General features: G+C 41.4%; 1 protein-coding gene across 3 annotated transcripts; it reads right to left on the bottom strand.

The window, feature by feature from the left end:
- Window positions 1-640: 640 nt before the first annotated feature.
- raver1 (ribonucleoprotein, PTB-binding 1) lies at window positions 641-14,770 on the bottom strand. 3 transcript variants are annotated; one of them, XM_089019478.1, is made up of 14 exons: window positions 14,324-14,770; window positions 12,964-13,030; window positions 11,402-11,871; window positions 9,361-9,552; window positions 8,181-8,301; window positions 8,014-8,114; window positions 7,819-7,890; window positions 6,518-6,596; window positions 6,234-6,412; window positions 4,900-5,121; window positions 4,049-4,120; window positions 3,807-3,929; window positions 3,566-3,631; window positions 641-1,809 (listed from the first exon to the last, which is right to left on the bottom strand). In XM_089019478.1, exons 1-14 carry the CDS (start codon window positions 14,699-14,701, stop codon window positions 1,663-1,665), a joined length of 2,289 nt encoding a protein of 762 aa, XP_088875604.1. In that variant the 5' UTR covers window positions 14,702-14,770; the 3' UTR covers window positions 641-1,662. The 3 variants fall into 3 exon arrangements, with proteins under 3 accessions (XP_088875604.1, XP_088875606.1, XP_088875607.1); XM_089019480.1 differs by having other exon boundaries at window positions 7,855-7,890; XM_089019481.1 differs by lacking the exon at window positions 7,819-7,890 and having other exon boundaries at window positions 14,324-14,769.
- Window positions 14,771-15,082: the final 312 nt, after the last annotated feature.

Genomic DNA, 15,082 nt, shown 5'->3' with positions numbered 1-15,082 from the left:
TTTAATCGATTGCAAACATTTATGCTTTCCTCTTCAGAACTACAGTAAAGTCTCGTTATATCGATATCGGATATATTGATAGTCCCGGTTATATCGATACTATTTCTATGCACGCACAGAGAAAATTAGATGCAAACAGGGTCGGCTATATCGATAGTCCCGGTTATATCGATATTTTTTCGGACTCCCTTGAATATCGATATAACGAGACTTTACTGTATTTGAATCATATTCATAACTGGATGTGTAAGAAGAAAGCATCTTCTCCCATTGTGAAGCCATTGTTTTGATTCTAGAGCAATGCAAGGCGTCCTGGCGTGACATCACGAACAAGGGGGCGGGATTATCTATTTCTATGGGCGGGACTTTCTGAAACTCGGCATCTTCTTTTCTGATGAAAGAAGAGACTCTAAGGTTTATAATGCTGCGTTTTTGAAGTAGTTTTGGGACACTAAGTCATTTTTATTGGTGTTTAGCATTTGACTAAAAATATCAGCCAGTGTTTTGGGTATTTTAGATGCTATAAAACGTTTTTCTGATGTCAGTTAGGAGACAAAAAAAATGGTGTCGGTTGTCCTTTAAAAAAATAGCCATTGTTTCATATTATAAATAGTTCACCCTACCTTCCCAACATAAAAAAAAATGAAGTGGCAGCAGATAGAGTTTAAATAACATTTACTTTCTCTCTTTCTCTCACAAAAAAAAAATTACAGAGGTAACCATGGAAGAGACAGCAGTTACAATCAAATCAATCGAAATTTTGGACCGTGTCTCTCGGTCTTTTGAACAACAAGCTGCAAAATCATTCATAAGCGCCGGACCAGAAGATATTCAAACATTTTGAGAAAAGAGAGAAAGGAATGAAAACTATTTACACAGCAAAAATAAAAATAAAAATATGGTGGCGGCATCGAGGTTCAGGATCGTCTGTCGTCTTCTTGCAAAGAGGTAATGGGTTCTTCGTAATCAAACTGTTCACATGTAGTCAAATACGTGAGGAAAAAGAATGCACAAAAAAGTGACTTTTTTTTGGACTGCCAGAGAACTGAAATGCATAAATCCTATCCTAAAAAAATAATTAAAATAAAAACAAGCAGCGTGAATGCATCCAACTAGTGGAAAGTGGGCGACAAGATAACTCCCGCAGGTGCCAATCAAAGGACAAGTAAACAACGTGAAACAAGCCATTATTTTTTTGTAGTTAAGTCAACCGTGTTGGGTGGGGTGCAAATGAAGGGACGGGGGCCTCATAATAACCGGTGAAAGCATTGAAAGGAAAAGACGATAATTGGGTGTTTTATATTCACAACGAAGGAATCCCTTTATATTAATAGTGTGTCTGTTTCGGACTTCAGTGACATCATCAAAATACCGGCCAAACTATCTGCTAACACGCCAAACAAGGATAAAAAAAAAATAAGAACAACTTGATTAGCTTCACTTTGTAAGGTCCCTGCTGGTAAACATGATAAACTACCACCAACAAGAAATGTAAAGGGCTATTTTTAAAAAACAAAAATACATAAACACACCAAAATTATATATACACAAACAAAAAAAAATAAGGTGGAGTGGGGGTTCCAACAAGAGATAATTGGAAGGACCTCCAGTCAGTGTAGTTCTTCTCCCGGCGCCATTTTGTCTTGTTTTTTTGTTCCCTTTTTAGAAGATGCGCTTGCGCTTCAGGTAGGAGTCCGCGTAATGGCCGCCCAGACCTTGGGAATGTTGGCCCACATAACCGCCCTCGGGGCTCGGCTCCGGGGATGGGATGAGGCGGGAGAAGAGGCGTTTGTGGCTCCCGATGGGGGTCTAAAATAAAGGGTTGGGAAGGGACGAGTTGGAAGGAGGATTCTTTACTTCATTCAGTTGGGGGTGCCATGTCAGTTTGGTTTAAATGGGAAAGATTGGAAAATATTCCTGACGTAGCCATTTCATTGGTGCGAGACAATTTGTAAAGGGTTGGGTGTATGAAAACGGGAAACGTTGCATCATGGGAAAGTTCCCATTGTGTAATATTTGCTCATAGTAAACAATTCAGTCCCATAGTTCTGGCACAATCACAATCGTGGGGCGTCCTAATTCCCAAGTCAAACTTTGCAATCACGATTTGTTTACCGTATTTTCTGCACTATAAGGCGCACCGAAAAGAAAATATTGTTTTCGATAGCTGACCACGCGCCTCAAAATCTGTTGCGGCTCATGTATGGAAAATGTTTGAAAATATGTCATTCATTGAAGGTGCCCCCTTATAATGCGGTGCACCTAATGTATGGAAAACATTTTAAAATATGTCATTCGTTGAAGGTGCATGCTATATTCCAGAAAATATGGTATTTATTTTATTTCATTACAAGGGGTATAGAATAGAAGCGACAATGGCGTTTGCGTTATGCATCCATAAGACAGTGCTACTCTAAAGGGAATACAATACAATACAGCTCCATTCAGAGCAAGCCTTCAAAAAAGGTCTACTCTTATTATGGTACTCATTTTTTACTTACTAATTATTATTATTAGTATTATTATTTTTACCGTATTTTCTGCACTATAAGGCACACTGAAAACAAAAGATTTTTTTCAAAAGCGGACCACGAGCCTCATAATCCGGTGCAGTTTATGTATGGAAAACGGTTTAAAATACAGTAAAGTCTCGTTATATCGATATCGGATATATCGATAGTCCCGGTTATATCGATACTATTTCTATGCACGCACGGAGAAAATTACATGCAAACAGGGTCGGATATATCGATAGTCCCGGTTATATCGATATTTTTTCAGACTCCCTTGAATATCGATATAACGAGACTTTACTGTATGTCATTCATTGAAGGTGCCCCCTTATAATGCGGTGCACCTTATGTATGGACAATGTTTTTAAATATGTCATTCTGTGAAGGTGCGCCTTATATTAGAGAAAATATGGTATTTATTTCATTAAAAGGGGTATAAAATAGAAGAAACAATAGCGTTTGCATAATGCAACACACTTGTTGCAACACAGCCTCAGGTGTGTTGCAACAGGGAGACTTGGAAAACATGTAGGACTGGAGTTTGAGACCCCTGCTCTAAAGGGAATACAATACAATAAAATACAATGCAGCTTCATTTAGAGCAAGCCTTCACAAAAGGTCTACTCTTATTATTATGGTACTCATTTTTTTAGCTAATTTAAAACAGATTCTTTACTTACAGACAGTGTATTGTAGGTGTTCAAATATGTGACATGTTTCGGCGTATACTTCCGCCTTCGTCAGAGTGTCAGGTATTTGAACACCTACAATACACTGTCTGTAAGTAAAAAATCTGTTTTAAATAAGATATCAAGTAGACAGGATGAACTTAATACAACATTTTTTAGCGTTTGTATTATGCAGCCATAAGATGGTGCTTCTCTAAAGGGAATACAATACAATGCAGCTCCGTTTAGACCAAGCCTTCACAAAGGTCAACTCTTATTATGGTACCCTTTTTTACCACTATTATTATTATTATTATTATTATTATTATTATTATTATTACGATTAGTATTATTACTATTAGTATTATACAAAAATGGGATTACCTTCATTGTGTTGACCATTTCTGGATAGTAGCCAGAAATGTGGCTTGCAGGAGGCATCCCCACAGCCTGAAAAACAAAACAAAAATGTTGATTTGGGCATCTTTTGGTCCATAGTCTTCGGCAGTAATGATTGAACATGGGCTTTTTCTTTGCTACAGCACCCAAAAAAATCAATAGCGCTACATTAAAGAGAAGGTTTGACGAAAAAATATATAAAAAGTGACACCAGGTTGAGACTCACCCTGTAAAGCTGGCTGGGAGGCAGGCAGCCATTAGCCGAGGTATCCGAGCTGAAATACGAGGACGGGGGCGGGCTGGGTGGCAAAGTGAAGTGGGGCTGGTTCAAGTCTGATGGTACAGAGAGCTGTCGAAACCAAAAATAAATAAAATAAATAAGTAAATAGTTGGGGTAGTTTGTCACACCCCAGCTGCGGTGCCATCCATTTCATTTCATTTAGCTAATTCAAGACGGGTTGCGGCTACCTGCAGTCCAAAGCTTGTCGAGTCACCCATGTGGTGATTCTCTTGCTCCTCGTACAAATGCTGCAGCTGCTCCTGACCACAAAACATCCAAATGACTCGTGACTTAAAGGACAACCGACATCTCCAGACAAATTGTGTTCATAATTTGTAAAATCACATCAAATGACTTCTGAGCGTATTGTACAAAAATTCCACGGCATATAGCTATATTTTACGTTTTAAGACTCAGGCTGAATATTCAGGAAGTCTTGTTTTCGAGTTGATGACGATGCCTGACGTGACGTCACGTCAGGAACGACCCTGACAGAGAAAGCGACACTCAATGCATTTTGGGTACATTGTTTGGTCTGAAAACTTCGCGTTGATGGCAACATTTGAAGGAAAACACATAAATAACGCGATGGTGAATCGTTGTGTGTTGCACCAAGACTACTATTTGATACTAGTTGATACAAATTCCCAGCAGACAAATCAGTCTATTTCCAACGGAGCTTGGGCGTCATCTTGTGCATTTTCTGGGAGGCTACATTAGAGTCCTGACGGCTCGAATTGATACGGAAGGACTTCTTTAATCGATTCCAAACATTTATGCTTTCCTCTTCAGAACTATTTGGCGGAACCTTCTGAAACTTGCCATCTCCGAGGTCATTTTGAAGTAGTTTTGGGTCACTTTAAGTCATTTTTATTGGCGTTTTTCATTTGACTAAAAATATCAGCCTGCGTGTTTTGGGTATTTTAGATGCTATAAAACGTTTTTCTGATGTCAGTTAGAAAACAAAAAAAATAGTGTCGGTTGTCCTTTAAAGAGTTGCAGAAAAATGGAGGATTTGTCCATTTTGTACTGTGCTTACTGGTTGAAGAGGATATTCCGCGTTGTAAGAGTCCTGGTAGCGCCAGTTGTAGTTGGGATGCATGCTGAAGTGTTGGTTAGACACATTAAATAGCGTTTGTCTCTTCCTGTTTGGGTGAGGTCTGCAGTTGGCTCCTGCAGGATGTGAGCCAATCGCATCATTGGCGGAGAGAAAGGAGGTCTGGGGAGGAGTTTCTTTGGTCGGGTCTCCCAGGATAGAGAGCTGGGAGGGTGGGAGATAAACTCCAATTAATACAAAACAATACAATCTAATTTCTATAGCGCTTTCACAACAGCTGCAGCTGTAACAAAGCGCTTCACATAATAGTCAACACAAAGCAAAATAATAAACAACAGAAACATAAAAACATGGACAGTTGTGCTATCTTAATGACTTTCCCCGTGTACTCATGATGGTTGAGTATAAGACAAACACTTTATGACGTGAAGCAGTTCTAGATTAATTAATGGGAGGACACAAAGATTCCGGGATCTTAATTAATATCTTGTTTTGTAGCTGCTAAGCGAATTGTAGATTTTGTATATGGCCGCTGCAGACTTGTACAGGAAAGGAATCCATTTCTAACGCCGTTATTGTGTTTCAGATAACTATCTATTGGCTATCTATTAGGTAGCTTTCTATCTATTTAAGTTACTTCCGGGTTGAGTGAATGCTGGTGCATGTGGCTGGCGCATGTGGCTGCCGCTGCTCACCCACATAAAAACTTACCCAGTGACTGTAAAGCGACCTTGAGAGTTTTCAAAGGTGCTTAGAAATGAAATGTAGTATTATTATTATTAGACTCTTCACTGAACTACCATATTTTCCATTGTAGAAGGTGCAACGCGCACCTCCAATGAATGGTGTATTTTTAAATTGTTTCGATATATAAGCGGCACTGGACTATAAGGCGCACCTTCAATGAATAGAAAATAAAGTAAAATAGAGAAAGAGAATAGAGAAAAATGGAGTTTTCCCAAATATAATATATAAATATATAAAAGTTTTCTAAATATATGGCACACCACATTTTAAGGCGCTACAGTATTGGCTGGGGTTAATCAATATTACTTCACATACGTATAAGGCGAAGGGTCATCTTTTGAGGAAAATGAAGGGGTTTAGGTGCGCCTTATATACCGGAAAATACAGTAAAAACAAAAGCAATACATGGAAGGTAGACTAAAAAAAATATCACTTGAAAATGCTCCATTTTTAATGGAGGCCATTTCTAATTGCTCATCGACACAAGAGGGAATGACAGATGATTAAATGGCAAAAAGCAGCATCGAGTTCCGTGGGTTGGGGGTTTCGGGGGAGGGGGGATGTCTCACCGGGCGTGTCGCGAGGCCGTCTGGCGCCATCATGCCGCCCAGCAGCGGCACAGATGGACCCTGAAGAGTGGGAGAGGGTGTCTGCGGGAAGCCGGGAGACTCTTGATCCCTTGCCATCGCTCGGCTCAGAGGCGCCTGCTTCAATGGTGGCAAGGGGTCCAGACCTGGGACTCCACCACCTGTGTGTTTATAGTACAAGGAGGAAAAATAAATACATAAAAAAACAGACTTCTTCATTTTTAGAAATTAATCCACAAAGGTGACATTCGGGGGCTATGTCGGACCTTGGGGCAGATCACTCAGCAGATGGATTCCCTGCTGGACGGCCAGCGGGGTCAGAGGAGACTCGGGAAGGAGTCCAGCCTGTTGGGCAGAGATGAGAAAGAGCCTGAGTGGCAATGGAAGGTCACACGCTGTCCAGCTGTGGTAAAGCACTCAAAACTCACAGAACACACTAAAAAATAAATAAATCCATTAAAAACACTGAACCAGTACATACTGGGCAGTACTCACCACCATTTTGTTAGCTTGTCACACCACCATTTTGTTAGCTTGTCACACCACCATTTTGTTAGCTTGTCACACATTATGTCACAGCACCATTTTGTTAGCTTGTCACACCACCATTTTGTTAGCTTGTCACACATTATGTCACAGCACCATTTTGTTAGCTTGTCGCACTTTGTCACACGACTATTTTGTCAGCTTGTCGCACCACCATTGTTCGCTTGTCGAACCAGCATTTTGTTGGCTTGTCATACTTGATATAGCACCACCATTTTCTTAGCTTGGCGCACGACCATTTTGTCAGTTTGTCGCACCACCATTGTTAGCTCGGCGAACCAGCATTTTGTTAGCTCGTCATTATGATGTAGCACCACTATTTTGTTAGCTTGTTGCACTTTTTATCGCAGCACTATTTTGTTAGCTTATTGCACTGTCGCACCACCATTTTGTTAGCTTGTTGCACCACCATTTTATTATTTTTTCGCACTTTAGGTCGTACCACCATTTTGTTAGCTTGTCGCACTATATAGCGCACCACGTGTCTGTTAGCTTTTCGCACTATATAGCACACTGCCATTTTGTTAGCTTGTCGCACCACCATTTTGTTAGCTTGTCACACTTTATATCGCACCACAAATTTGTTAGCTCGTCGCACTTTGTCGCACCACCATTTGGTTAGCTTATCGAACCACCATTTTGTTAGCTTATCGCGCTTTAGGTCGTACCACCATTTTGTTTGCTTGTCACACTATATAGTGCACCACCGTTCTGTTAGCTTGTCGCACTTTATGTCGCATCGCCATTTTGTTAGCTTGTCGCACTTTATATCACACTTTACTCATTCAGGCTAATAGGAAGTGAATGTGTTGATGCTTAATCGCAAATTAGAAAGCGCCATGAATAATCTATGTCATGGCAAATTTACAATTTGTTTTTGATCTCATGAGACGCAGCAGGCGCACCTAATGAAGCAGCAGGTGAGCGCAAGTGCCAAGTTTGTTACATGAAAGTGTATTTTGGGGTGTGAATGGGAAGAAAGCACTTCACGCGGTCAGGCACAAACGCCATTAGCACTCACACAGGGTACTAGAGGGCCTTTGTGACCGTACAGCACCTGAGCCCAAAGAAGAGGATTTCCCAGAAAGGCTTGCTGATGGAAAAGTGGGAAGGAGAGGAGCCAATGAGTGCGGTGGAAGGATGAAATCAAAACCGTCTGAGTGTTGAAAGGTAGAGATTTCTTGGGTGGAGTGGGGGGTTGGGGAGTTTTTAGTACCTGCTGGACTTTGGCCTGATTTTGTAACAGCAACTGGAGCAGCATGGCGGGGAGGGCCGGATTGGCGAGCAGTGGCAGAGGGGGGGCCGCCCCGAGGAGACCTGTGCAGCGAGATTGTCAGGTGCGACTGTTCCAACGAAGATAAAAATCGGACTTTTGTCCGTCACCTTGTTTGTGGCTCTGCGACAGAGGGTTGAGCAGCATCTGGAGGGCGGCCGGGTTGTTGAGGCCCGACAGGATCTGCATGGCGGTGGGGTCCGGAAGGAGACCCTTGCCTCTGTTCACAGACTGTGAGGGGTTGGATCAGTAGATCGTGTGTAGATGAACAACTAAATATTTTGTCTTGATCATACAAAGTTTAGAAATCGATTATTTCCTTTGGAAAGATAAATTACGAGCAAAGTACTGTGATACCTTGGCTTACGAACTTAATTGGTTCACAGACAGAGTGTGTAAGGCGAAAAGTGTGTATCCCAAACATTAATTTCCCATAGGAAACCATTAAAATGAGAATAACCCGTTCCCAGGTTCCCATAAAACAGAATTTTCTACTTTCTAATTTTTTAAGCCTTAAAACTACACAAAATATACCTTATTTTATGTATAATAAATGTGCTATGGTATTATAATTAAAGAAATAAAATGTACAGTATAATAAAGTCATTTACCTTTGCAATGGTCGTTGATGGCTTGATGGAATGGAGTAGCCGGTTTCATCAGCATTAAACGCTTGATGAGGAATGTAGCCTTCTTTCACCATCTTGAGGAATCATCCCTTGTAGAGGCTTTCTCTGCGATAATTTTACCTTGTTCCTCATCAATTGTGTTCTGTTTAGCTGGGTTGATAGCTTTTTGCATCAAGTGTACAGATGGCTTGTGCGGGTTATTTGTGGAGCCCAATTGATGGGATATTTTAACCTTGCAGTCTACACTGCCTTTGAACTATCAAAGTTGAAACAAGTCCAAATTTCACTCTTTCTATCCATTTTCTCTGTCGTCTGCCTGTCTCTTTAATGTCTAACCCCTCCCCACCTCACTGCTGCGTTCGTGACCAATCACGTGGCTTTAACCGAAGACTGGGGGCGGGGAATAGAGGACAAAAACAGTCGGCTGCCATTTCCTTGTTATTAGACCGGGCTCGTTTGCAAACGACACATCACTCATTGTGGGCTCCGTGTTTATCCCGAAAACTATTTCGTATGCCAGGGTAAAATTTTCATAAATTTAACGTTTGTAAACCGAAAAGTTCGTAAGCCTAAGTAAGGTCAACCTAGGATTCCTGACACACTCATTGGAGCTAACTTTAGAGGCTATGCAGTTTCCAAAAAGTAGTTCTGGTGCACTTACCATAGTCTGGGCTGCGATCAAAGCAGCGAGCATGCTGCGGCCGGGTGGACCAGGAGCACAGAAGGACGCTCTGATGTGAGTGCCGCCCAATAAACGACCATCTGATAGCTGCTGAGCTTCCTCGGCCATCTCAGCTGTGGCAAACTCCAGCACTGCAAAGCGCCGGAAACTTCCATCTTGTCCCTGAGCCACCTAGGGGGAGGGACACACAGGTCATTTAAAAACAAAATCTACAAGTTACACACACACACACACACACACACACACACACACACACACACACACACACACACACACACACACACACACACACACACACACACACACACACACACACACACACACACACACACACACACACACACACACACACACACACACACACACACACACACTTTAATACTGCCTACACTCCACAATAGTTCCGATAATAAATAACTATAATGATCCCCCATTCCACCATTTGGTATCTCAATTTGTTGAACGAAAACTAAAAAGACACCAGAAAATGAGCAGCCACGCATGCTCCAAAGAGACATATACTGTGTCATTCTAGAAACATCGACTGAATGACACCACCTGGGTTGGTGTCAGGGGGTCATCACCATGGAAACCAGCAATGCTCGGAGTAGCTACAAGCAATCAGAGTTAAAGGTGATGGAACCCATTTCTAGAACGCTTAACTTCCACTGCAGCCTAGAAACACTGAAAGGTGACATAATAATAATAATAATAATAATAATAATAATACATTTTTTTCAAGTGCCTTTCAAAGCTCTCAAGGATACTTTACAGTCACCGACAAGCATAGATACAATAATAAATAAAATACAATTATAAATTGAATACAATAAATATAATACAATTATAATTCAGCACCTTTGTGGCCATGAACTGCAGTTTTACGTTATCTGGCATTTATGAAATCATGAAGTTCTAGAACAGATGAAATAATGTTCTTGAGATGTTCTTGGGCTAGAATCACAATATGCTAACTGTCCAAATAGCATATTTTACGGTGTATAAGGCCCACCGGAGTATAAGGTGCACCGCCAATGAATAGTGTATTTTCACTTTTTCCATATATAAGGTGCACCGTACTATAAAGTGCATCATCAATGAATGAAAAAAAGTTTTCCAAATGTACTATATAAATATATACAAAGTTTTCCAAATATAAGGTACACCACATTATAAGGCGCTACAGTGGAGCCTAGGGTTACGGACGACTTCTTCCACAGGGCGAAATGGAGTTGGTGGCTGCTGACAGTAGTTGTGCGACCTGTTTTGGCTCAATATTACTTCACATATAAGGCGCACCTACGCAAAAGGCGCAGGGTCATCTTTTGAAGAAAATCAAGGCTTTTGGGTAAGCCTTATAGACGGAAAAATATGATACTTGTGAGTTCTTGTGGAGTGTTAATGGATTTCAAATATTCTAATGTTGCATCAATGCATATTAATTGATTGGATTGGATTTGCCTTGATTAGTCTCGCAGTGGAGAAATTTACATTTCACAGCAGCAAAGTGATGAAAGAAATGAAAGATTCACTGATCTTCACTGCCATTCCGGAATTTATTCGGGAATTGAAAATCATGACGTGGAGCACCATTGCCGAATTTGTTCCGCTTTTGTTTTTTTTTTTGCGGGAATACCGATGGAGCGCTGGCTAGACCTCTGGAAATGTTTTTTGCCTTCCACAAGGGGGCAGCATTTCCCTATTTTTCATCTTAGCGCTTTGTTCCAGCTTCAGCTGTTGTTAAAGTGCTATATAAACCAATATGTGTGTATTGCATTGTATTTTGTACAGCCGCCGCCATTTCAACCTCAGATAACGCCAGACCCATATAATTTAGGAATTAACTCTTTTTTCTGAGTCTACGGTTTCTAACATTGTATTGAATATTTATGTAGTCCTAAAACTCAATATTCTGTGGATCCCGCAATTCGAGTGACAATGACAAAAACCCTGGCACTGGAGTGGACACATTTTTGCACATCGTCTGGCAGCAAATGAGTTAATGTGTGTCAAGTCTGACCTGACAGAAAACTGGCGGGTGAGCATCAGCAAGCGCGTTGCGGAGGTCTTGGGGTGTCACCGCACTCTGAGGCAGTCGGTCCACACAGAGACATTTGGAGTGCAGCAGCGGGTACGTGAGCGAGCCCACCTCGGTCCAGTGAACATAAAGCATGCGCGAGCCCAGCTGCTTCCCGAGCAGCTCCGACTTGGCCCGGGCCGCAGAGTCCTTCTTCATGTATTCCACAAAGCCGTAACCCTTTGAGTGGCCGTTGGATGCCCGGTACACCAGGAAGCAGCGCTCCAGGTTGCCGAAGGGGCGCACCAGCTCCTCAAATTGCTGCTGAGTGAAGGAGCGCGGCAGGTTGGCGATACACAGCAAGGCATCGGTGGGCTGCAACTGCACCGAGATGTCCCGATCGCGGAGTGTGTGCTGGTGGAACTTCTTGATGGCACTCTGCGCTTGCTCGCCGTTAAGCAGCGTCACAAAGGCTGTGTGGCAAGGGAGATGATGAAAATGTTAGAGAGAGCGAAAATTTAACTTGGGCAATATAATCAGATGTTCAAAAGTTTCACGTGTATATTTTATCTATTTAATTTTAAAGTATATCAGAAAGTCTTTATTAGTCCCACAATGGGGAAATTTGCAAATATACAGATAATATAAAATATAAATATATATGAAATGCTCGGTTTACGAACCCCTTGGCTTACGAACTTTTCAGTTGACGAACGTTACATTTATGAAAATTTTACCTTGGCATACCAACTATTTTTCGGGATACATACAGAGCGCCACAATCAGTGATGTGTCGTTGGCGAACGAGCCCGTTCTCCAAACAAGAAAATGGCAGCCGACTGTTTTTGTCCTCCATTCCCCGCCCCCAGTCTTCGGTTAAAGCCATGTGATTGGCCAAGAACGCAGCAGTGAGGGGGTGGGGGGAGTTCAACATTAAAGAGACAGGCAGACGACAGAGAGAGAGTGATAAAATGGATAGAAAACAGTAAAATTTGGAATCGTTTCAACTTTGATAGTTCAAAAGCTAAGTTAAAATATCCCATCAATCAGGCTCCACAAATAACCCGCACAAGCCATCTGTACACTTGATGCAAAAAGCTATCAATCCAGCAAAACAGAACACAATTGATGAAGAACTAGATACAATTATCGCAGAGAAAACACCTACAAGGGATGATTCCTCAAGATGGTGAAAGAAGAAGGCTATGTTCCTCATCAAGTGTTTAATGCTGATGAAACCGGCCACTCCATTCCATCAAGCCATCAACGACCATCACAACGGTCAATAAAACGACTTTATTCTACAGTACCGTTTATTTCTTTAATTATAATACCATAACACATTTATTATACATAAAATAAGGTATATTTTGTGTAGTTTTAAGGCTTAGAAAATGAGAAAGTAGAAAATTATGTTTTATGGTGACTTGGGAACAGATTATTTTAATTGTAATGGTTTCCTATGGGAAATTAATTTTTGGGATACACAATTTTCACCTTAGAAACTCTGTCTGGGAAACAATTAAGTTCGTAAACCAAGATATCACTGTATATAGACGACCAACCTGTCCCCTTGTGTTTGTCAACGAAGCAGTACTTCAGGTCGTAGTTGGCCAGCAGATCATGAACTTCCTAAAATAGAAAAAGCCAAATAAATAGAAGAAATATTAATATACACATTAACTAATAAACATAAGAAAATGCAAATAAATCTACATTCTGATGGGAGACGGTCAGGTGTATGAAATGTAATTCTTTAGATTAGATTAGCCTTTATTAGTCTCACAGTGGGAAAAAATCTATTTTACAGCAGAAAAGTTATGAAAGGAAGAGGAAAGGAAAAGAAGTAGAAAAACAAAATACTGAAGATGCTGTAAAGGCCATCTTGAAGTCAAAACAAAAATAACAAAATCATAAAATATGTGAAAACACCAAAGACAGACAGTCATTCAATTTTAAACTATTTCTGCACCCTCTTTGTTGTATGAAGCAGTTTTTGATGAAAGAGGAGGGGATCAAAGTGTCCTTTTCACCTGTTGATCAGGGACGTCATGCTGAAAACCTGCACACGTCCAGGCTAAGTTGTAGCTGTCGCACCCACTGACGAAAAGTGAATTTTTACTTTACTTTGTATTTTTTTTATTTGTACTTTACTTTCTGATTTATCTGTGGGAATGAAGTAGTGATGTAAAGGGGCGACGGGTCTAACTGAGCACAATGGCAGACTGTTGGTAGGAGAAAATTGTTCGACGTTGCGTTTGTCCATTCACAACCTAAACGGCGATGCTGTCGAGCACTTTCTGAAGCGTTTTGTCCGCACGCCTTCCACCTTTTGTTTGAACGCAACTCGCATCTCGAAACCCCACCAACGACTATCACTCCCCTTTTCCTGAACAATGGTATTACCCGCAGGCCCCCCACGAGTCAGGCACGTTCCAAAACACGCAGGGGGGGGGGGGGGTCGCACAATATGGTGTCGTAAGTTTCATCAGACCAGTCGACGTGGTTAAAATTTGACACTGGGTCAATGTAAAAGTAACAAATGTATGCGTCGGGTGTTAGAAATCCAGAATTGTTTCAGAGAACTTTGTATAGTTACAATTTAAAAACTTAAACTCCCCAGCGTGGACACGGCGAGGCCTGACTGACGGCTAGAGCCGCACATTTGACAGTTAGTTTACAGTCCGGCTGGGCGTTCATTACACACTTTACACATTCCCATAAATAAACTGAACAATAATTTAGTTGATTCTTACTGTAATGTGTGGGTAATTTAAGAGAGGCAGTTTAATATGAGCACAATGGTGAAATTAATGAATAAACTAGCTTGTATTCATTGGTCAGTAGGCTAACAAAAGTGGCGTGGCACAAGCTAACATGGACTCCTCAAAACAACCCGTCACTTCATATCGTTTTTATCCTTGCCTGGTTGCAGATGTCAGACGGCAAATTTTTGATGATAATCTTCCTGCGGTTGTAAAACTCTCGCCGAGTTCTCTCCAGGCGGCTCTGAATCTCTTGGTGACTCAACGGTGTTAGGTCTTGGTCGGCCCTCCGCTGACCCTCGCGTCCCACTGTTGGGGCCTCTTCGTCGGTTTCCAGCTCACAATGCCGGCGTTCTCCAAGCTTCAACTTTTCGCGATCGGTGGGTGCAGCTTGTTCATACTTTTCGTGGAGAGGACGTGATTCGATTCCGAGCGATGCGTCTGTGCTTTCTTCTTTGGCGTTTGTACTCACAGAGTGGACGGCCGCCATCGCTGGACTTGTTGGAAGTTTTGCTCGTGCTGGAACGGCCAGTGGCATTTGAGCAGTTTAAACAATACACACATGGGTCGAAGAACGTCTCCGATTGGACGAGGGCCATGTGACGTCACTTGGTGGGGTGACGAGTGTTTTTGCACTGCTCACACCGGAAAAACCTAGGTTGACGATCGGATTTAACAAAATAAATCGTTTAACATTCTGACTAATATTTTGTATTCATTTGTGTGGTTACATACATGTTAAGTGACTTAACATAAGTTAAAGACTAGCGATTTGGTCGTCAGACTCACGATTTTGACTCCAATACTTATAATACTCAATTTTTAAAGCAACCATTGACACAATACAGACAGTTCATTTGTAACGTGAAATAGAAAATGTAAAAAACTAAATATATTGTATACTAATTGAATGTAAACA

This window comes from Hippocampus bargibanti, linkage group LG17, assembly GCF_051943395.1.
Source record: "Hippocampus bargibanti isolate YZ-2025 linkage group LG17, ASM5194339v1, whole genome shotgun sequence".
Lineage (NCBI taxonomy): Eukaryota > Metazoa > Chordata > Actinopteri > Syngnathiformes > Syngnathidae > Hippocampus > Hippocampus bargibanti.
This window is presented reverse-complemented; position numbering and strand designations above follow the sequence as displayed.